Source organism: Hoplias malabaricus, chromosome X1 (genome assembly GCF_029633855.1).
Source record: "Hoplias malabaricus isolate fHopMal1 chromosome X1, fHopMal1.hap1, whole genome shotgun sequence".
Lineage (NCBI taxonomy): Eukaryota > Metazoa > Chordata > Actinopteri > Characiformes > Erythrinidae > Hoplias > Hoplias malabaricus.
In genome coordinates, this window is record NC_089818.1 from 19,913,035 (window position 1) to 19,937,873 (window position 24,839).

Sequence of the window (24,839 nt, forward strand, 5' to 3'; positions counted from 1 at the left end):
TGGAATCATATGTTCTGTTGTACACAAACTCCATGCTCTGAAACAGCTGCACAAGCCTAAACGGAGCCTCATTCGATACCAAATGTCAGCTAGAAGATCCAGAAAATACCATCCAACATCAGAACCCCTCTAGACTTCACTAATGCTCATCCGGATGAACACTGCCAAATACTCACAGAAATGTATCAGCACAGGTACGACACCAAATGAAGAATATACTTCCTATCAATACTGAGGCAGGTGTCCAAAAACATTTGGCCAGAAGAGCAGTCTTTTTATAGGCTTTTGAAAATAAAACCCCAAATGGAAAGCCCCCTAGTGGACACTTTAATACTCATTCAGTTCATTCAACTGTATTTAGTGACACACAGAGCATGAATCAGTGCCTCAGAGTCATGGGGTAGATGTATACACTCCATCAAACCTCCACATACACCTTCACTCACAATACACTGAAACAAAGCAAACACACACACCAACATAGACACACACACCACCAGAGGCAGTTCCACAGCTTTTCCACTGTGACCCACATACACCCTCAAATCCAGATGGCCTGGAAAAAGAGGAAAGCACCAGGGGTCTTATCTGGATTAGCCCACTCTGTATGTTTGTGTGCGTGTGTGTGTGTTTATATGCATGTATTAAGGTTGGCCTGAATAATTAGAATATTCAAGAAGTCATTTGTTATGTTTTTATTTATTCAGCGTTCAGCAGCTTTGTCGTTGTTCAGGCCCAAAACTGAAGCCTAAAATAACCTTCAGATAGAACAGTGATTTTATACATGAAAAATGTTTTAAATAAATTAACTTACGGCTAAATATAGTTGAGTGTCTCGTTAATTTAATCCAGGCATCTACATCCATTTTCCACATTTAAAAGAGTAATAAATGTGCCTCATACAATTTCTTTCTACATATTAAACAACAAGAAAACTGTACAAATATGGTACACCACAGAGAAAAGACAAATATTGTGAATTATCTCAAGCTTCCTCTAAAACATCGATAGCATCTTCCACCATAATCTCACTGCACAACTCAACACACTTGGAGGAGAACCCTAATGCACAAGTTTTGTTATGTACAGTGACTAATAACACAGAATGTTTACACGCAACAGACCTAATATCTAATATTTTAGAAAACCTACCTGTTTTTGCATCTCGATGTTTAATCCATAGGACATCTCATAATACTGTGCAAAAAAAGAAAAAGAAACAAAAACCCACATGGTTTATAAATACAGAGTAAAGAGAATATACCAATACGGATAATTTGGTATGGTTCTTAACTGTGAAGGAGTATGTGAGTGTTTGAGTGAATTTACAAGCCTCTTAAATGATATTTCTCATCAACAAGAACACAAAGTATCATTGATTCAAAGCACAATAGCACCCCCTTGTGGAGCCGTCCCTAAATGTGAGTGAGTATGTGAGAGATAGGAATTGCAACACTAAAGGGCCACTAACAGCAAATGAGTATGTTTGTATGTGAGTGAGTTTACAAGCTAAGTTCCATGAGGTGCTTCGGTTTTAAAACTATGAATTTAATTTTTAATTCATTCATTTTTATTCCGTGTTAATTCTAAAATATACTAAATAAATTATCCATAAATTCCCGTACTCTTCATAATGGAACATGCAGTTCCTATGTGTTTTTTCCCTGACAATAGTCTGATAATATCCAGAGTATCCTCACAAAAGCTTATTGGGACTCTACCTGACGAAATCTGTCACAATAACAGTAAATATTGTCACACTGCCCACCTCTAATACGCTGTGGAAATGGGTTCTGATTCCAGTCCAAATGAAAATAAGCCCCTACTCTTCCCTCTACCCTTCCCTCCTCCATTCAGCAAATCAATGACGCGGGGAAAAATGACCTTGTTTTGCAATCTAACGTAATGGTTGAGTTAATGATTACTCCCTGGTGTTACCACAGGAGAAATGTGGCTGTAAATTGAAAGACACTATCTGGAATTAGAAAGGGCTGCATCATTTATAAATAAAACAAATTGTACAACCATTAAAACATGGGCTGTCTCAAGAGGGAAAGGGCTAGGGGAAGTAGAGGACAGATAATCACTGCACAAAATGATGTATAAACAAATTAAATCATCTTAGGTCTAGTCAATATTTGTCATTTCAAGAATATTTCTAGATAATGTTTACTTGTTTTATATCAGTTCATCTAGAGACACTTTCTTTTTCTATTGGTAGATGTGCTTCAAACAAGTAAGAATGATCGTACGGTGGAATTTGTTTTAAAAAAATCGGAGTATTCTTCATCATAACATCAAAAAGAACTCCTCAATACATTCACAATATCTGAGTTTTCACTTGAGAAGTGTTTTTTACTGGGGTTACTTTGTTCAGAGCAGGGCTGTTTTCTTATTTACTTCTTCTCATAACTGCCTTTATGGGTCATTCACAGTAGAAAAAAAAGGGGCACTCACCATGATGTAATGCCTGTGCATCTCTGTCTTCTCAGTGGCTAGTTTCTCACATTCTAGCTTCAAACTGAGAAAGAGAACATACAGAAGAAAAACTGCTCTCAGAACTGCCCTCTTTTATTGCATGTCACAGTATATTACTTTGCAGAAACCTGCTCAGGGACATGTCATATCGTTATGGCTAATAGCACAATAAGATGTGGATGATCTCAGATGTAGTCGGCAAAATGGTGACGTATTGTATGCTACTCCTTTTATTGTTGTGTATATGTACAATAACACACTCCAAAAGCTTGTAGAAACCCTTAAAATGAGTAGACGCTGCTACTTTACCTTTTGCGTAATCCACAAAAAGAAACTAATTAATTGAGATGATATAGAGCAGTGGCACATTATTATAAAGGCAGCAGTGGAATTTTTTCTTTGTAATGATGGCGCATTCAGTACCTGGAATGGTGTTTGTGGTCCAAAACTAATCATTCAACACTTGTACCTGATCATGTTAATTCAAGGGTACTTTGTGATGTTTACCATTTTAATCAAAAATCAGAAAATGGTTCCTCACCTTTTACAATCTCTCCAGTCAGTCTGTATGCTAGGAACTAGATCTAATGTGTTTATGAAACCCTACTGACCTAGTGTCAGTGAACGAGTAAAACATGCTAGGCTTCCTCTCTCTCTCTGCTCACTGCAGAAAAACCACATCTGGAGGTGTTTAGACAACGAAAATCATGAAAAGAGCCGAAGATATTGCTCTTTTCCTGCTCCAGGTGGGTAAGATTGACTTATTTTTGCTGTTTCAGATTATTTAAACTGGAACTGACTGTAAATTTGGGTTTATTTGGGTGCAGTTTGAGTGCTAACTGCATGAAAGTAAACACAGTCTAAAAATGCTACAAAACTAAACAACTCCAGTTACAAATGAGTTTCTGTGGTAATTAAACTGTGAATAAAACCAACAAGTTCAACTTCTGCACTTAGATAAAGTCGTTTGTTTTTTACCTCAAACATAACATTCCACCTTAAAAGTCATGGAGCTTCTGAACGTAAACAAACCAAAGTGAACAACAGTTCCCCTCAGTTGTGGACGTTGCCTTTATTGCTAACTTATCTTCACAGAAATGTTCCAAAAGAGTTGAGGGTTTTACTTCAGCAAAGGGGAGCAGAATACTTATTGACACCCTTCATTTCAGAAGACATGTTGAAGGAGTGTCCACACATTTATTTATTTATTTACTTACTTTTATTTTACCTGTGATTTTAGCTACTATCAAAACATTTAGCTGCTGTATGGCATTCTGTCACAGACTGCGCTAACAGGATCACTGGTTAATAGCTCAAATCAGGTTACAAAGTAGCTTAGCCCAATCATTCAAGTCATCTTACAGCATTAAGTCTGATTTGAGACACTAAATCTTATTGGCTTAGCATAGGTGGTACACCCTGCAACTCAGGAATGAAGTCCTGCTCTTATTCTAGAAGCTAAGCTAGTGGTTGGCCAATGTTGCTGCTTCTTTAGCTACTCCGAACCCAAAATTAACAGGGTTAATAGATGCCAATCTGTGCTATAACAAGCATGTGCTTGCCCGCACCATTCCAGTTTAGTAGCATTGTGTGTGATTAGTGGGAAGCTAATGGGTGAATTTAGTCACAACTTAATTAGGAAGAAAACTGGGTTTTATAAAAGTAATAATAATAGTATGTAAAAACTAATCAATAAAAATCCAGATGTATTATTTTTGGCCCAGATCCCATCTGAGTGAATGTTGACTGCGGGCACCGGTGTACGTCTGCTAGTGAAGATGACCTTAAACAGACAGACTACAGTCAACAGCACAAGCTAAGTTAGCTTTCTAGCTAAATGCTATTGTTAGCCAACATTATCAATGTTAGCTTGTTAGTGGCAGGGATGAGAATATTAGTCATATTGAATTATTAAAAATATTTACTGAATTTTATTATTAATAATAATGATTAATAACAAGTGTTCTCGTCATAACATAGCACTACTGTAGTAAGATTACCATAATAAAGTGAGTTGAGGAACATGTCTGAACATGTCCAAAAATGTATTGATTAATGGAATAATCGAGTAGCCACACACAGCACATCAACACACTTGATTGAAGGTATGACAAGCGTTAAAATGTCACTGATTTATTATTGTATTTCAAATATTCACCTCCAGAAAGCAGCTACACACTGCAGACATTCAGACTGGGCTTCATCTTTCTATCTAATACCTGATCCATCCAATGTGCCAGAATCAAGTCAAAGCATGTTTAAGACATTTCTAGTATAATGTGTTCCCCCAAAAGACTTCAACAACCACTTAAATGTTCAGAGAGTGATGATATTTTAAGTAAGGAGTGCAAGTGCTCACCTATGGTACTGGGCCTGGAACAGCTGGAACTCCTCTTTGATATGGTCCAACGTCTCCAGCACTGTGAACTTCATGCCAGCGTGTCCTGGCACCAGCGGAGCCTGAGAGACATAAACAGGACAGCTGCAATATGACTCAATACACTGAATATACAACAGTGGGAAGTAAATGGAAAATCACTAACGTTGATTGTTATTAAGCAATAACAATGTTTTTATAGTGTGCCGCTGTGAGCAATCACAGATTCAAGCAGCCGCATTCCAAATCCAGAGAAAAAGTTAATTTCAGGTTATGACAGTGTTTATCAGCTCTGGGTGTGTTCATTCTTGGACCAGACCAAAAAAAAAGGCATGCACCAACAACATGGGTTCCTCAGAAAAACGTACTGTGATTTATTATATCATCATAAAACTAAATATCTTCATATTGCCCTGGCAGCATGGGCAAAACCCAGTTTTAAAAAGAATCTACAGAAGTCTCTTTCCTGTTATTTTTATAATTTATGACATGTTAGGTGTCACAACGCAGCGCATAAAACACAATCTGCATGTTCTCTGACTTCTCTGGACTTGCCAAGATTCTAGTCGAGTGTAAATAGAGCTCTGTTCTATTCATTGCAGACTGCAAATAATGAAGCTAACAATACAATACCCCTCCCTGAACAGTCACGGCATTGTTTTCATCAATCTTATGAAACTCCTTACAAGCCAAATCATGGCCTTCAATAGCATGTTCATTTTAAATTAAATTAATATTTGACCCAACATTAAAAAAAAGCATACATGGCCGTCCCTCTCCCCCGTCACTACTGCATAGTTAGTCAATGCAGGAGTCTCTTTGTTTACATAAGAGAACTGGGCAGTTTTCATTAGTGCCCGAACAATACGTTTTGTCACTGATACAATGGTGATTTTTAAAGAGCTTACAATAATAACAGATAATGATGTTACACTACGAGGGAACGTTTTTGCGTGGCTTTGCGGAATCACTGGGTGCAAGCCGGGAACACACCCTGGAGGGGGCGTCAGTCCTTAACAAGGGTCATACAAAATTCACTAAAACACCTATGGACAGTTTTGAGTCGTCAATCCACCTGCCAACATGTGTTTTTGGACCATGGGAGGAAATGGGAGCACCTGGAGGAAACCCACACAGATACAGAGAGAACACACCACACTCCTCACAGACAGTCACCCGGAGGAAACCCACGCAGACACAGGGAGAACACACCACACTCCTCACAGACAGTCACCCGGAGGAAACCCACGCAGACACAGGGAGAACAAACCACACTCCTCACAGACAGTCACCCGGAGTAAACCCACGCAGACACAGGGAGAACAAACCACACTCCTCACAGACAGTCACCCGGAGTAAACCCACGCAGATACAGGGAGAACACACCACACTCCTCACAGACAGTCACCCGGAGTAAACCCACGCAGATACAGGGAGAACACATCACACTCCTCACAGACAGTCACCCGGAGTAAACCCACGCAGATACAGGGAGAACACACCACACTCCTCACAGACAGTCACCCGGAGGAAACCCACGCAGACACAGGGAGAACACACCACACTCCTCACAGACAGTCACCCGGAGGAAACCCACGCAGACACAGAGAGAACACACCACACTCCTCACAGACAGTCACCCAGAGGAAACCCACGCAGACACAGAGAGAACACACCACACTCCTCACAGACAGTCACCCGGAGTGGGACTTGAACCCACAACCTGGAGCTGTGTGACCAAGAGCAAAAACTGTATATATATAAAACAATGTTTTTTATATTGCTATGTGTTGAAGATATCACCATTTGCTTACTGTTCACCAGCTTTTGAAAAATTAGGGGATTTTTAATTCTAACTTAAATGATTAGTAAGAAGTTTGACATTTTAAATGCACCGTTTAAAACTGGTTTACGAACAATTCCAAAAAGTGCAGGCAGATATTAGGTGAAGAAGCCATATTAATGTCAAGTTTGACATTTTAAAATGACTGTTTTTATAGATTTGACCTACTGTGGATATTATAGATATAGACTACGTGTAGAGCTCTAATTCACTACCAGCTCAAACCAAAGGCATTACCTCTGGTTCAAATGAGTCAGGAGTCAGTGAAGCTACTCTTTTAGGTTGCAATGCTCCAACTCTTTGAAAGTTCAAAGAGGATCACATGCCAAACGCAGGTTTTGGGTTCAGAATTTAAAGTAGACGTCTCATCTAAGCATGCCTTAAACTACCCAGCGCACACTGGACAGCGTCAAAGTAACTTAGCATTACAGTCACAGCATCAGCATACCGTCTCATGTAAACAAATATGGAGAACTGCCTTCAGCAAATACACATTTCCTACAACGCAAATAGGAAGCGATGTAACACCATCCTGTCGAGTGCCAGGTGATCTTTAGCACAGAGACGGTGTATGTAGATAGTGCTCATAAAGAGGAATAGTGGAGAAGGGTGTAGAGCAGCTGCAGGAGCACAGGGAGCAGCTGCGCTGGAGAATGGGGCAGTGCTGTGGTCATACAGCTGCTGAGAAAACAAGAGGGTCATTACACACAGGCTACAGACAGTATGACAAAGCACTGCATTATCACCCAGCCCTCTCCACACACTGCCGTCCTGCAGCAATACAGCCATCTATCTCAATGTTTTACTGTGTCAGGCAGTTTTAGTGCAGGAGAGAGAGAGAGAGAGAGAGAGAGAGAGAGAGCGCAAGTGCAAGGCAAGAAAAAAAAAAGATGAGACGATGAGAGAGAGGGGAGAGGAGCGAGAGATGACAGAATCAGAATGAGGGTGAGAGAGTGAGAAGGAAATGCAGAGGGGGTGGGGGAGAAGAGTGAGACCAAAAGGGGGAGGAAGGGGAGAGAAAAAGATGAGTAAGGAATGGATAGAAACAGATGAGTGAGTAAGGAGACGGAGGGGGAGGAAGATACACAGAAAATACAAAGTATGAGGGAGAGAGAGAGACAGAGAGAGAGAGATTGATTGAAATGGTAGGAGAGAGAAGTAGAGACAAAAAAGTGAATAAGAAAGAAAGAGTGCAAGAGATTGGAGGAGAAAAGGAGTGGAGAGAGAGAGAGACTAGGAAAGAGAGAGAGAAAACAAGTGAGGCAGGAAAAGCAAGAGAGATGACTGAGGGAGGAGGGAGGGGGAGGGAGAGATGGGGGAGACAGAGAGAGAGGCAGGGAGGGAGGAAATCACAGGGCCGTGAATAACTGTAGGCACTGCTGAAATATTCAGCACATGGGCCACAGATACAGCAGCAGACGAGCCTACAGGAAAGGTGTGTGTGTGTGTGTGTGTTACATGTGTGATCGCATGCAACACACAAAGTGTCCCCCAGGACTGGAGGCTGGCAGGAATAATAGGATACTAACTGAGATAAAGCGGTCAGGACCTCATTGAGAACTAGACTACAACGCCACCATAGGCCTCAAGTCTCTTATTAAAAAGACAAAAGCACAAAGTGATATCAGAGATTTTGACGACGGTGTTACAGTGTTGCCTCAGTACAAGCCGATATTGCATGCTTCCCCCTGATTGATCCATCACAGGGAGGCGGATTCTAAAGAAGCCAATCATAAAAAGAGACTATATTTACTCATCTCACATTGGCAAGTTTCACATCTCGTTTTAACGTCACGTGAGTAACCACCACAGCTCCTGATATTGTGACATCGGTGACCACCGTACACCTTTTATAGGCATCATGGCTATAACTAGCTGGACTGTGACAGCTTTTGTGTTTGGAACATTGCTGTGACTGTTTAATTGCATTTAGATTTCAAGATTTTTTTGGTTGTTTTCACGCCCCTCTTGCTGATGCCTGGTGTTGAGCACAGTGACCTCAAGCCTGTAACTGAATGTAACTGAATGTCTGTGTCAGAAATGACTGCACTCTGCTGATCTCTGGGGTGAGTACTCTATTGTTTGGACAGTCACGGCCTAAAGGATAAGGGCTGTTTTCAGAGGAAATAACATAAATGTAGAATGGTTTTGGGTATTACAGTATGTGGTCCATGAAAAATAATAATATTTTCATATTTTAGCATCCTTTATACACTCCCCCCCCCCCCCTTTCTCTTTATTTCTCTCTCCCCCCCCCTTCTCTTTCATCCCCCCCTCTTCTCTTTCTCTCTCCCCTTTCTCCTTCTTTCTCTCTCTCTCCCCCCCTTTCTCTTTCTCTCTCCCCTTTCTCCTTCTTTCTCTCTCCCCTTTCTCTCTCTTTCCCCCTTTCTCTCTCTCTCTCTCTCCCCTTTCTCTCTCTTTCCCCCTTTCTCTCTCTCTCTCTCTCTCCCCCTTTCTCTTTCTCTCTCTCTCCCCTTTCTCTCTCTTTCCCCCTTTCTCTCTCTCTCTCTCTCCCCCCCTTTCTCTTTCTCTCTCTCTCGTTCTCTCCCCCCGTTTCTCTCTCTCCCCCCCATTTCTCTCTCACTCTCCCCCCCGTTTCTCTCTCTCTCACTCTCCCCCCCATTTCTCTCTCTCTCCCTTTCTCTCTCTCTCCCTCTTTCTCTCTCTCTCCCTTTCTCTCTCTCTCCCTCCCTTTCTCTCTCTCTCTCCCCCCTTTCTCTCTCTCTCCCTCTCTCCCCCCCTTTCTCTTTCTCTCTCTCTCCCCCCTTTCTCTCTCTCTCTCTTTCTCTCTCTCTCCCTCTCTCCCCCCCTTTCTCTTTCTCTCTCTCTCTCTCCCCCCTTTCTCTTTCTCTCTCTCTCTCTCTCCCCCCCTTTCTCTTTCTCTCTCTCTCTCTCTCTCTCTCCCCCCTTTCTCTTTCTCTCTGTGAATGAACTAATGAAATGAGTGCTAGGGAATGCTCCCATAAGTAATCATGGGAAGGTGTGACACATGCTCTTCTAAAGTGTGCCAGTCTGCTATAGTGTTACTCATCTAATGCAAGTGTTGCTGGGCTTATGCAATAGGGTTACACGCAGTTATATGACTGATGTGTGTGTGTGTGTGCCTGGAATATATCACATTATGGGGACCAAAACTGTTTACACACCCCGCCTTGTGGGGTCTGCTGCAGGAATTATTGTATTTTAAGGTGGAGACATGTTTGAAGGTTAGGTTTAGGCTTAAGAGAGTAGTGCTTATAAAAAATATACTGATAAATCTCCACAAAATGACTGTAAATTTACGAAATGTCCCCACAATTCACATATACAAGATTGTGTGTGTGTGAGAGAGTAAGCCTTGGTTTCCGGGCACGTGTAGCAGAGTACACAGCAGCACCACAATGGCAAGACTGCGTGTGTGTTGTATCTCAATGTGAGTCTCATTTATTAATGGGTGTCTCAACTAAATATGCAGCATTAAGCATTATGCAAATCATCTCTTCCACCAATCACAGTGAGTTTCACTATGCGCTATGAATATCTTCACTAATAAACATTTACAAAATGCTTCTGTAAATCTTGCATTAGCACAATAATTTTGGAACCTGTAGCCTACCAACCCACAAGTAAGCAAGCTTGTGATTATTGTGTACAACACAAGACAAGCTGAAGGTGAGTATTACAGGTGGATAACCTCAGTGGCGATGTTATTTTTGATAACACACGAGCAAAAACATGCACACGGGTACTGAAACTACCATGTAACAGAGAATGCTGTTTGATATCTCTTTCCCTTTTACTTTGTGTGGATCTTCTGTTTAGCTGTTATCTGAATAACTACGACACAGTGGTGCCATGTGTGTGTGAAAGGTTTTGATTCTGTTGAGCTGCTAGTGAGCAATTAGGATTAAAAAGGAAGAGAAAACCACCCACAACTGTGAAAACAATGGACGCCAATCACAGACGGTCCAGAGTTCACATGGGCACAAGGCAAGATCAGATCCTACATACATTATGATACATATTACCATTATTCAAACATATTCCATCAGCATTAGACGGAAATACGCAGAGACATTACAGAAATAGCATTTTTATGAACATTGCGAAAAAGGGTTAATCATGTTACTGATTCACTAATGGCTTTTTCAATATACGACACGGCAACTGTAATCACTGTCTGTAGTAATGCAATCACAATATCAGTTTGATGCCTATATTGTGCAACCCTAATGTGTGTGTGTGTGTGTGTGTGGGTGTGTGAGTGAAACAGAGACACGGCGTATTAAAGAGCAGTAGCATTAAATGGAGGGGGAGGGAAAGAGGCAGAGTGCAGATTTAATCATTAACACCAAAAACTGTATGGACCGTAAACACGGAGCAGATGGAGGAAGATAACGCAGTTAGGACACGTTCATTTGATACTGCCTCTCGATTCCTCATTCTCTACATGACCAAAAACCAAACGTACATAAAACAAAACTCGCAGGCGTTAATTTAGGCTTTGCTCCTCGCTCTGTTTCGGTTTGGTTCTCTCGCTCTAGCTTCACAGGCCTGCTGCTTGTCTGAGTGCAGCACGATCAGATCAGCCAGGCTTTTGAGAGCAGACAGAAGCTGCCCAATGGAGTCATATCATAACCGGCCCGGCAGGGAGCCTGCTGCCAGACACACACACACAGTATAAACACACAACAAAGCATGAGCACAAACATATTCATGGCATAAACACACACAAAGAGATCATCAGAACACTGGAGCAAATCCCTCCACTTTGTCTCTTCCTCAAATTAAACCTGCCTTATCCAACTAAATACTAAAGAACGTGGATCAGTAAATGCTTATTTACTCTGAAAAACAGGTCTTGTAGGGCTCTAGGGTTAAGGCAAGGGTTCTATTTAGAACCATTATTCTCCATCAGTCTGAAGGACCACGTCACCATTCAGAACCATCGTCTTTGCTGAAGAACCCTCTTTTCTAAGAGTGTAGGGATGTTGAAATGTGACATGATTATACTGTTACCACAGGTAAACCGGAATTAGGACATGAAAATGAGGAACAAATATTGGCTAGGACTTCACTTATTTCTCCTAGCGCACCTAAGGGATTCCAGTAGTATGTTAGCACTAAGCTAACAGCCTCTTACATAAACATTCTTGGTCATTCAAGCTTAACCACAGATATTTAAACTTGTCTGAAATATTCCATGCTGTAACAGAGATTTTATCTTGGAGCAGTTTTACAATGGCTTAGAGTTGCTGTTGTGTTCCATCTTAAATACCTGACTACACAGCACTGGTGAGGCTACCAACTCACTACAGATCAAGACGTGATTGGCTGATTATCATTATCCAACACCCTAGGCTTTCAGTTCAGTGCCTGAAGACCTAAGCAATGATCCTTGTCCCAGGTTTTATCTATTGTGATACCACATGGGAAATATCCTTCTTAAATCAGTGGCTGTTAAAGGAACACTGCGTTATATTTTTGCCTTAAAATTACAGCTTCAACAGCATTGCAATTCTTCACTAAGCTACAATAGGGTGAATAGAGCTTCTGTCATAGATACTTCAGGTTTGGCACTGCAGAAACTGCACTATGTATCTTTTGGTGGAGGGTAGGAAACCCCCTCGATCTCTCCTTCCCCTCTGATTTCAGTACATTCATTCATTCATTATCTGTAACCCTTATCCAGTTCAGAGTCACAGTGGGTCCAGAGCCTACCTGGAATCATTGGGCGCAAGGTGGGAATACACCCTGGAGGGGGCGCCAGTCCTTCACAGGGCAACACACACACACATTCACTCACACCTACGGACACTTTTGAGTCGCCAGTCCACCTACCAACGTGTGTTTTTGGACTGTAGGAGGAAACCGGAGCACCCGGAGGAAACCCACGCAGACACAGGAAGAACACACCACACTCCTCACAGACAGTCACCCGGAGGAAACCCACGCGGACACAGCGAGAACACACCACACTCCTCACAGACAGTCACCCCAAAGGAAACCCACGCAGACACAGGGAAAACACACCACACTCCTCACAGACAGTCACCCGGAGCGGGAATCGATCCCACAACCTCCAGGTCCCTGGAGCTTGCAACACTACCTGCTGCACCACCGTGCCGCCTGATTTCAGTACAGTGCTGTAAAAATAAAATTACACTAGGTGGAGACCTACAAGCGTAGAACACTAATCTTATCTAGTGTTTCTTTAAGATCCCCCCCCACCCCAACCAAAACATAACCATGATTCCAATGGTAAATGAGATGTAAACTGTAGATGCGATTGCGTTGAAATTTACTGGAATATTCCTTTAAGGCAGCACTGCAGTAGGCAATACCTCTGCAACACAAACTGCTTTCTGTTGTAACAAAGTGTACTGCTACCTAAGACTAGCCTCCAACGTGCAGTATACAAACACAACATTGTCCAGTGTTCATGAAAGGTGTTATCCCTCATCAGTATTCGAAACCATAATAACCTCATATTTATTATTACCTCGTGTCTTTTTTTTTTTTTACTGCAGCGGCTTTGAAAACCCCAACCTTCACATTATCTCCGCTGCAGTTAAGCAAATTAGATCTAACTCAGATCACATGACCGGACTTCGAGATACAGACTGCTTTCCTTTTATGATAATGCCCTTCCTTTTATGTCTACCACTTGTGGAGGGCTTTGCTTTCACATCCATTTATAAGCGCACGCTCAGAAACAGATACAGAACAGCGCCTCAGACTTGCCTCATCGTGGCTCAGCTCTGGAGATCAACAGAGTTCGAATGCAAATCGTAACAGAGCCTGAAAACAGTGTTTGGAGCTGCCAAATCATTCTAATTCAGCTTCGTTTCTTCGCTTTTCGTCACCCTGAGTGTAATCAGTGTATTCAACAGAACTCACAAGAGCTGACAAGTTCACAAACGCTAGTCACATTACGGCGTAATGGTTTTGACTCTTCTGAGGCCCGGATCAAACGACGAACAAACACAGAGACGAGAGACTGACTCCTCTGATCAGGAACAATCGGCTTCACACATCCTTAAAACTACAGATCACTTTACAGCTACATAACGGCAGCTCCACAAAAAACTGCACACACTGGAATATTATACGTAACATGACTGTAATATTGTGTCTGTGAGCTCAATACTTTTAACTCCTCTGTGTTTGTGTACGACCAACAGCCTCGGCTCCTCTGAGAGCGCTGTACCCTAGATTATGGAATATTTCTGTGAGGATTTGAATGTATTCAGCCCAAAGAGCACGTGTGAGGTCAGATGAAGGTGCTGGGTTACTAGTTTGGCCGCACAAAACACAGCAGCTCGTCACGACTCCTCACAAAGGAATCAGATGAAGCGCCATCACTCCAGAGAACAATGTGGAGGTCCACTGCACATGTTTTATGACCATCTAGTCCACATTGGGCACTCAGGACGGTGACCATATGTTCATGTGCAGCTGCTTCAGAGCAACAAGCAAGTCATTAATTAGAAAGTGTATCCAAACACTTTTGGGAAATTATTGTAAGTGTTATATATAACATAATAGATGTCTTTACAAACACCATATTTATGCATACACACACCCCACACCCATAATATTGACAGAGCAACAGTGCTCTGAGATAGTGAACCCTCTTATCTCATCTTATGTGTGCAGACCTGTAAAAGCACATCATTAAAACTACAGCTACAGCAGAAAGTGATTGTGTGTGTAATATCATGTTTCTCATTGAAGGTAATACAACATGACATTTGCGGCGGAGAATTAAGTGGCCTGGATCCATATGCAGTCTCTCTCTCTCTCTCTCTCTCTCTCTCTTAGTCCCCCCCTCTCTCTATTTCTGCTCTCTCTCTCTCTCTATTTCTTCTCTCTATTTCTATTTCTTCTTCTCTCTCTCTCTCTATTTCTTTTTCTCTCTCTCTCCCTCTTTCTCTATTTCTTCTCTCTCTATTTCTATTTCTTCTTCTCTCTCCCTTTCTCTATTTCTTTTCTCTCTATTTCTTCTTCTCTCTCTCTCTCTCTCTCTATTTCTTCTCTTTCTCTCTCTATTTCTTCTCTCTCTATTTCTTCTTCTCTCTCTCTCTCTCTTCTTCTCTCTATCTATTTCTTCTATCTCTCTCTCCTCTCTCTCTCTATTTCTTCTCTCTCTCACTCTCTCTTTTTCTTCTCTCTCCCTCTTTCTCTATTTCTTCTTCTCTCTCTCTATTTCTTCTCTCTCTCCCTCTTTCTCTATTTCTTCTTCTCTCTCTCTCTCTCTCTCTATCTATTTCTTCTTCTCTCTCTCTCCTCTCTCTCTCTATTTCTATTTCTTCTTCTCTCTCTCTCTATCTATTTCTTCTTCCCCCGTGTCCCTCTCTTTTCCTCTTTCCATACATCAGCTTTTCTCTCGTTGCCTTTTCTGGCAACATACGGCCTTTAGGACATGTTTTACATACAGCATACACACACACACACACACAGCTCAATGACTGCATCACTGCTCATTGCTCTGCCTGTACATCAGTGACTTATATAACACAGTTATCCAGTATGATTTTGATGGAACCCAAACTGACTGCTCTGAACACTCCCCTTGACCTTAACGCTGACCCCAAACACCAACATTCAACTAGAGTCACCCTAAGGAGCCCCCTACTTGGCCCCCGTCCAGACCCTTCATCCATTAAGCTCCACATAAACAAACATTATGTACAGCAGGACCGGATCATGTTTCTAACGGTAGACATAACAAGATCATATACCCACACTGCAACGTCTGTAACGAGACTGCAAGCATGCAGGCATCTGGTCAGATGTGAGCAGCTGGAGTTCTCCTCCGGCACGCTGGACTGTCCAGGGGTGTTGCATTAGCCGCAGTTCGAAAAGAGGTAGTGGTTGGCTTCACATGTCTCAGAGGAAGCATGTGCTTCACCACATCCTGCCAGATTAGTGCTGCTGTGTGTGACTGGGAGCGTTTAAGCTAAATGAGGCAATGACTAATCATTTAATAAAACAAAATCTGGGTAATAATTTTAAATATAAAATGTGGAATATCTGGTGTAACAGGGCTGTAATATCAGAAATAACTATATCTATGTGTGGGAACTTACCAGAATCTGTGGACCAGGGCTGTTATATCACAATTAACAGGAGTGTAATATATACAGGGTGTAACTAGAGTGCAACATCACTTGTGATTGGACTGTAATTTCACTGTAATATGATGTAGAACATAATAACACCACCCCTGACCCCAACACCACCCCCAAGCCCAACACTAAGCCTGTATCTAAGGTCAGATGCACTGCTGAACACCTGAGGGGCTCGGGGGGGGGAGCTCCAATCTAAACATGCACTAGTTTGAATGGCTGGTTAAACACGTTTAGGAAACAGAGCCCAGCCTTTTCTTATGGGATGGACACCATGTGGCCAAAAGTTTGTGGACACCTGCTCTTCCAACACAGCTACTCAGATCAAGGAGCTTGCCTTCCTTGCTGCAGTAACAGCCTCTTCTCTTCTGGGGAGGCTTTTTCGGACGGCTGTGAGGATTTGATGGCATTCAGCCACACCAGCATTACTGAGGTCAGGTGCCTATGTTTGATGTTAAGTCACAGAGGCCACTCCAACTCATCCCAGAGGTGATAGAGCTCCATTTCTCCAGAGGGCGTACTTCTGCTGCTCTGGTTGACTATTGGTATTGAGCATGGTGGTCTTAAGCTGTGCAGCTGCTCCAGAGAGTGCCGCCGTTTTGTTTCATATTTTTATATGGCGATTTACAAAAAGAGGTGTCTACAAACTTTTGGAGATGTGGTGTAGTAAGGTGGGGGGTGGGGTTAACAAGAATTTGTAATGTATAATTAAATATTAGTATTAACAGCAATAAAGCATTAATATTCATGATCATTTATGACATCAACAACAACTACATCCTTGTCATGTTTAATCCCACACAACAGTGACTGAGGTGACGGATCATAAATATTCAGGTTTTTAAGGTCGAGTTATAATTAGAAATGACGCTCGTGCCGGACACTGACCTGCGCTCTCCCGTGCGGATACATGGTGTGCGCCGCGCGACGCTGGAGGTCATCCATCCACGAGCGCGCGCGCGCTCGCTCTCCCCACAGCTCTTCTCCTCCTCCACGCGACGTGTTCCCGGGCGCCGGAGCTCCTTTGATCTCCCCCTTCGAAGCGGACGAGGCACAAGTCGCTGCGGCTTCGGATTCGAGGCGAATCGTCGCGGTCGGGGTCGGTTACGAGCGCGTGAACAAGCGCCTCCCCCTCTCTCTCTCTCTCTCTCTCTCCCGCTCTTTAGGTGCTGCGCTGCGCGAGCCACGAAAACGTAAACATCCCAGCGCCAAACAGTGTGAAGTGTGTCCGGGGGGGTGTTCTGAGAGAGAGAGAGAGAGAGAGAGAGAGAGAGTCGAGTGGAAGGGGAAGAGAAAGAGAGAGAGTCGGGAAAGACAGAAAAAAAGAAAAAACAAAGAGAGAGAGAGAGAGAAAATGAACAGCAGGTCAGCAGATGATCCAGCAGGCTTCACAGCAGCAGCGCCCAGACTGTGTTATTGCGCCTGTGAGCTTGACATTAACTTGGCGGAGGAGAGCGAAAGCAGCTTTTTAAGGTGGCGCACAACGCATTCAGCTGTAAAAGCTGGCGAACATATCCCCTGACAACAATGTCAAAAGAATTAATAAACATCTTAGCAAGAGGATGCGAGCAGAAAACTCGCGCTTACCGGTGTGCGTACGTGTGTGTGTGTTTCTCTCCGTGACCGTTGTCTGTTTATCCGAAAGAGCCTCGTTAAATAAAAGCCTAGTTTCTAACACCGTCCCCGCATGATGAAAACACGCCACCTTAACGTCTCTTTCTCCCTGCCAAGCTTTCATTGGCTGCAGCGAGAGTACACTCCGCCAATCAGCAGCCCGGGTCCCCACGTTGGGTCATGACGTCGCCAAGCAGCAAAACCAATCACAGAAAGGTATTTAAATAAGCTGCGTGTTGAATCTTGGGTAGTGTAGTACATTTTTAGGTCGCGGTTTTTTTTGTTTTTTTGTTTAGTTTTTTTTGTTTGTTGTTGATGGGCCACGCTGCTTCTCGGCACATTTTAGCGGCCGTAAAAGTATTAAACACGGGTTTGAAGTGTGAATATTTATGAAGGCGGTGCGCTCTCGCGGCCTCTCCTTGAAAAGAGGTGCTTACTCAGCTCAGCGCTGCCTCATCAGGGAGGGGAAAAAAAACACAGCGCAGCAAAGACTGAGATAATGTGGTTTTCATTACCGAGCCGCGCATATCAAAGTCATGAGTGTGAGGTAGACTCTGTGTGGGCACGGAATCAAGCGCTAGTGCTTTTTAAACGGAACTAAAGACACTTCAGAATGAAATATTCACGCATGCCCAGATACAGAGAATATGTAAATGCTAAAAACATAACAACATACTGGGTGTTTTTCCATCACACACTCAAACCACAACTGACCCAAATGGAAACCGGCGGTTTTACTGTACGTTCATTCTCCACCTGTTTGAGAGACAACTAGAACGTTCAGATAAACATCTATTGTGTTGTGTTTTGTTCTTTCTAAGCTCAGTAATTAGGCCAAAGTCATAATTAGCATAGCTTAGCTAACACAAAACAGATTATACAATTCATCTTCCACTTTCTTGAGGAACAACTGAAACAGCCATAGCCTTGTTTGACAATCTTCACTTGATATATGACTTCCTGCCTATCAGATTAACAGATTAGTGAGTTTTCTCTTCTAACCCTAAAATAAGAAATCAAATAAAACATTTGCCAAGGTTACAAAAATATTTCTGACAATAAAAGTTATTATTATTATTATTATTTATTATTATTTCCATGCATTGCACATTCTGTCAACACCCGCTGTAGCCTTGAGGGAGGTGAAGTTACAGGGAGCAGCCAATTGGTACATTCCTTTTCCCCTAAATTTATCGGCCGTTCTAAAAAGTGTATTGTTGTCCTCGTTTTCCCTTTTGATGCTAACAGAGTTACACTGGGGCGGCACGGTGGCGCAGCAGGTAGTGTCGCAGTCACACAGCTCCAGGGGCCTGGAGGTTGTGGGTTCGATTCCCGCTCCGGGTGACTGTCTGTGTGGTGTGTTCTCCCTGTGTCTGTGTGGGTTTCCTCCGGTTTCCTCCCACAGTCCAAAAAACACATGTTGGTAGGTGGATTGGCGACTCGAAAGTGTCCGTAGGTATGAGTGTGTGAGTGAATGTGTGTGCCTGTGTTGCCCTGTGAAGGACTGGTGCCCCCTCCAGGGTGTATTCCCGCCTTGCGCCCAATGATTCCAGGTAGGCTCTGGACCCCCCGCGACCCTAAATTGGATAAGCGGTTACAGATAATGGATGGATGGAGTTACACTGGTGTGAAGTGGGATATAGTTGCAGAAAGAATTCTCCAGTGTCACCTCAGTGAACCTCATGCCAAAGCACATCAAACAGAACTGGTGTGTCCACCACATTTCTTGTCCCCTCACTGATAGGGCCATGTGCTGGTCCAGCACGACGTTCACTGGTGGAGGACGGGGAAGGAGTCCGTGCCACAGGCCAGAGGAACTGCCTCTGTCAGCTACAGCTACAGTAATTTGGCCAGGGCTCCATGGTGAAACGACAGAGCCAGCCGACAGTGAACGGTGGGTGACGTATGGTGGCATACAGGTATGGCACAAATAGTGGTGCTAGCTGCTCCAGGACCCTGCACTTGACTGAGGATTAGCTATTGGCACTTTTCCACCGTATGGTATCAACTCTAATTGACTACTCGCTTTTTGGTCCATCTTCCTTGTTTGTTTTTCCACTACGACCCTTTGCAAAAAACTGTCTCTAATGGGAACCACAAATTTCAGAAACCACAACAACTGTAGTGGTAACATTAAGCGTTGTATACGCATCGTATATTCATATATTTATTTATTTAAGTTGGGAGGGACCTATCACACCTCCACTGTAGAGTTTATTTGTTTCCTGTTGCTACATCCAACTCTCACTGGCAGATTTTGTCAGCCACTAATCCAAAGAGTGTTTGTGCTGCTTTAAAAGACCATGATGTAATTTTAAAGCTGCCGTTGTGTGTCAGATAAAAACAGATATGATCTCTGCTGTACCTTGGAGAATTTACAAATGTCTAGTTTGTACTCGAAGCCAGCGTTTCAGTCTCTCAGGTCAATCAGTGCTTTGCAAGGTTTAAACATCATGTTTAGTACCTACTCGTTTTGCTTTGCGCTAAAAAATACCATGTTCCAGGTACCAGGTTTTCCAAACAGAAACGCAAAAAGGAACAGTAGGGCTGAGCCGAGTTGGTGCCATGCAGTGGAAAAGTGCCACATTGCCATATATGCTAGTTAGCATAATTAAGCTAACATACATCTATGACCTATAACATTCATTTTACACCTGCTTGAGAAACAAATGGAAATATTCATTTCACAGTGACCAGTGTCATAGGGACTTTATATATTTTTTGCTATATTGTTATTTTTATTGAATCTTGCCGTTTTAAATTTATGAATCACTGTTTTTGTCACTTGTTTACATGTCTTTGTGAGTCTGAAGGCTAGCATGAGCTTCTTCAGAGACTTTGCTGCTCACACAACATCACTGAACAGCTCAGCACATTTGGAGGAGAACATTCGTTCATTCATTATCTGTAACCCTTATCCAGTTAAGGGTCGCGGTGGGTCCAGAGCCTACCTGGAATCATTGGGCGCAAGGCAGGAATACACCCTGGAGGGGGCACCAGTCCTTCACAGGGTGACACACACTCACACATTCACTCGCACCTACGGACACTTTTGAGTCACCAATTCACCTACCAACATGTGTTTTTGGACCATGGGAGGAAACCGGAGCACCCGGAGGAAACCTACACAGACACAGGGAGAACACACCACACTCCTCACAGACAGTCACCCGGAGGAAACCCACTCAGACACAGGGAGAACACACCACACTCCTCACAGACAGTCACCCGGAGGAAACCCACGCAGACACAGAGAGAACACACCACACTCCTCACAGACAGTCACCCGGAGGAAACCCACGCAGACACAGTGAGAACACACCACACTCCTCACAGACAGTCACCCGGAGGAAACCCACGCAGACACAGTGAGAACACACCACACTCCTCACAGACAGTCACCCGGAGGAAACCCACTCAGACACAGGGGGAACACACCACACTCCTCACAGACAGTCACCTGGAGCGGGAATTGAACCCACAACCTCCAGGTCCCTGGAGCTGTGTGACTGCGACACTAACCTGGTGTACCGCTGTGCCGTTGGAGGAGAACCCCTCAACTAATGTCAAAATATTTAGGAATTGAGCAAAAGATGGACATTCAGGGGGTCCTTGAGGACGTTTTTTACAAATCGGTTTGTTAAACAATCTTAAATAGACTTGCTTAAGTGGTTTCTGACCCTGTATATGCCATACTGTTATCTTTACAAATGGACTGAATGGACCAAGGAACACATTTCTTTTGACCTTGCTGCGCTGGTGCTGAGTCTGTCTGGAATAAAGATAATATCATAAGCACTAAGGTTTTTCTGGGACAGTTACAAATGATACATATGTGAAGGATTCAAGGGGGGAAAAAGGAAAAAAAAAAAAAAAGCAATACATAAGGAATATAAGCTGGAACGAGGGTGGATGGAGGATGGGAGCGGGGAAAATACAAGACAGAAGAGGAGAGAAGAGAGACATGCAGACAGGAGGAGCCAGCAGGGATGGGAGGATGGTGACAGGCGGAGGAATGAGAGAGTGAAGGACAGTGACAGCAGCCACTGCCTCAGAGAGGGTAATGAAATATCATGTCAGTCTCCTTTGCCACCGGGAATGACTGCACCGACTGATAGAAATGAACAAGGGGAGAGATAGAGAGGGGGAACAAGGGGAACGAAAAGGGAAATGACAGGAAATTTATCTCCAGATACTGCATCTTAAAGGATCTCTGTGTAGGTTTCTTTTACTTTAAAATTACAACTTAAAACCTTTGTGACACTTTACTGACATGTAACAGGGGGAATAGAGTCTCTGTTATTGCTACCCCTCCACAGCACTGCAGAAACTGCACTATGTAACTTTTGGAGGAGGGTAGGAAACCACTCACCACCTTTGATTTCAGGACTGGTGTAAATGTGGATTTCCCTCAGCAACTGTAGGAGGAGCCCAGGAGCAAAAATACCAAATCGTACCTAAGCTGCATCCCAGTTGTGCACTCAACACTATTTCAAACTAGTAATTGAGTATGTACTTTGCAGTACAGTCAAAACTGTCATAGTTGAATATAATAAAAAATCCACTGTGCATACTTAAGACCAATTGATGTTTGAGTACTGTAATGATGAACACTAGTGTCCCACAATCCAACGGGAGATGGAAAGGGAAGAGCTTTTCACGTCTGGAAAACTTGGGCTCTATTTCAGGTTTTTATTTACTATTATTATTATTCATTCATTCATTGTCTGTGAGCGCTTATCCACTTCAGGGTCGCGGTGGGTGCAGAACCCACCCGGAATCACTGGGTGCAAGGTGGGAATACACCCTGGAGGGGGCACCAGTCCTTCACAGGGCAACACACACACACATTCACTCACACACTCACACCTACGGACACTCTTGAGTCGCCAGTCCACCTATCAACGTGTGTTTTTGGACCGTGGGAGAAAACCGGAGCACCTGGAGGAAACCCACGCAGACACAGGGAGAACACACCACACTCCTCACAGACAGTCACCCAGAGGAAACCCACACAGACACAGGGAGAACACACCACACTCCTCACAGACAGTCACCCGGAGGAAACCCATGCAGACACAGAGAGAACACACCACACTCCTCACAGACAGTCACCCGGAGGAAACCCACGCAGACACAGAGAGAACACACCACACTCCTCACAGACAGTCGCCCGGAGGAAACCCACACAGACACAGGGAGAACACACCACACTCCTCACAGACAGTCACCCAGAGGAAACCCACACAGACACAGGGAGAACACACCACACTCCTCACAGACAGTCGCCCGGAGGAAACCCATGCAGACACAGGGAGAACACACCACACTCCTCACAGACGGTCACCCAGAGGAAACCCACGCAGACACAGAAAGAACACACCACACTCCTCACAGACAGTCGCCCAGAGGAAACCCACGCAGACACAGGGAGAACACACCACACTCCTCACAGACAGTCGCCCAGAGGAAACCCACGCAGACACAGAGAGAACACACCACACTCCTCACAGACAGTCGCCCGGAGGAAACCCACACAGACACAGCGAGAACACACCACACTCCTCACAGACAGTCGCCCGGAGGAAACCCACGCAGACACAGGGAGAACACACCACACTCCTCACAGACGGTCACCCAGAGGAAACCCACGCAGACACAGAAAGAACACACCACACTCCTCACAGACGGTCACCCAGAGGAAACCCACGCAGACACAGAAAGAACACACCACACTCCTCACAGACAGTCGCCCAGAGGAAACCCACGCAGACACAGAGAAAACACACCACACTCCTCACAGACAGTCACCTGAAGGAAACCCACGCAGACACAGAGAGAACACACCACACTCCTCACAGACAGTCACCCGAAGGAAACCCACGCAGACACAGGGAGAACACACCAACTATTATTATTTATTTATTTATTTTTATGTTAAAACTGATTTGACAATTTGTTCAAATTTTGTGTTGTAATTATGTTATTTTATTCATTTATTTTTTATTACTAAATAGCTTAACCATAATTAAAAAAAAAACAATTTTCTTATTTTTTACTAAATATTTCCTCTTTTAGTTGTGATGCGTCTGATAAACTTAATCAATGTTAATGTGTTGTAAATTTCTTGTAAAACATTTTGAACTTCAATTTGATTTGTTTTGAAATTTGAAAGTGCTATTTAAATAAAGTTTGATTGATTGATTGATTGAAGTAGTGCCCTACTCACTGCATAGTGCACTTCACAGATTATAAATGTGATACTACCACACAGACACTGCACTGAATGTTACATTAATGGGTGTGAATATTTGATTGAATATAAAGTGTTTTATTATCTGACATACAATGTACAATTTTAGTGCAGAGACGCGTTTTATGACGTACAGTGTGGCGCGAGATGTTTGAGCTTCAGCCTTTGGGGGGGGGGATGGCAGACAACATGTTAGTTACTGGTGTGGTGTGTTAATATTTTGTGTACTAGCCTGCTGAAAGAAATATATATATATCACACTATTGAGGTCAGTACATATATTCTAGTGTTGGTGTGTAGTGCACAATTGGGACGCAGCCCTAGTGATTTTTTTAAACTTAAATCAGTGAATGTCCCAGTTTCTCCAATAATATTAGAAAAGTACTGTCAGCAGACGAGCTTCAACTTACTCAATGCCAAGTGTCAGCTAGAGGGGTATAAAGGCCCCCGTCACCAACGACGTATTGCCGAATGGCATCAAATCCTCACAGCAATGTTCCAATACCTATCCTGAGGTCTTCCTAAAGGTACCTTAAATTTCCTACTAATACTCTTGACTTTAGAAGAAATGCCAGATGAGCAGGTGTCCACAAACTGCACGGCCATTTAACTTCCATTTAGGAGGTTTGCGTTTAACGATGATGTATTATGACGCTTATAGTTACAAAGATTAGACACAGCTGTGAAGAAACAGCGCCATCTCCTGGACGTGCTCTTACACCAGTCTACTTCAGTAAGGCTTGTGAGAAGCCTGCCATAACATAAAGATGGTCAGTCTAAGTCTAGACATCAAAGAACATTTTCCTGTACGTAGCAATTTTATGTCATTATCTTTATAATGAGTAAATATTACGATATAATGACAAATACTACAAACAGGATTCCTCCATTAGCCAGCTAACCTAAGCCCAAACCAATAGGGATTTCCCTCATCTCTGTTCTTATTGGACAAGCTTGATTTTGAGCTTATCTGGCTAAACTGAGAAATCCTGCTTCACAGTACACCCCTCTGCTCTGGTAAAGATAGAGCTGTGCTGGCGGAGGAAAATGTTCAAGAGTCAAAAGTGGCCCAACAAATGACTTCGGGCAAAATTTGCTGAGTGCGATTTTCGTGTAGCAAGTGGGAGCCATCCACTAAAGTGCCATTATTCCATGTGGCATGGG

The 24,839-nt window shown here is 43.3% G+C and overlaps 1 protein-coding gene across 2 annotated transcripts in view; it reads right to left on the reverse strand.

Moving 5' to 3' along the window:
- Window positions 1–24,217, reverse strand: part of LOC136675842 (transducin-like enhancer protein 1) — a 32,711-nt gene extending 8,494 nt beyond the window's left edge. The window contains exons 1-5 of one of the 2 annotated variants that reach the window (XM_066652616.1): window positions 24,086–24,217; window positions 16,697–17,049; window positions 4,838–4,938; window positions 2,458–2,521; window positions 1,153–1,197 (exon numbers count right to left, since the gene is read on the reverse strand). In XM_066652616.1, the coding sequence (XP_066508713.1) occupies window positions 1,153–1,197; window positions 2,458–2,521; window positions 4,838–4,938; window positions 16,697–16,753 (267 nt within the window). In that variant the 5' untranslated portion in view covers window positions 16,754–17,049; window positions 24,086–24,217. Of the gene's footprint in view, window positions 1–1,152; window positions 1,198–2,457; window positions 2,522–4,837; window positions 4,939–16,696; window positions 17,050–17,395; window positions 17,510–24,085 lie in introns of those variants that run through there. The other variant, XM_066652615.1, reaches the window with a different exon arrangement.
- Window positions 24,218–24,839: the final 622 nt, after the last annotated feature.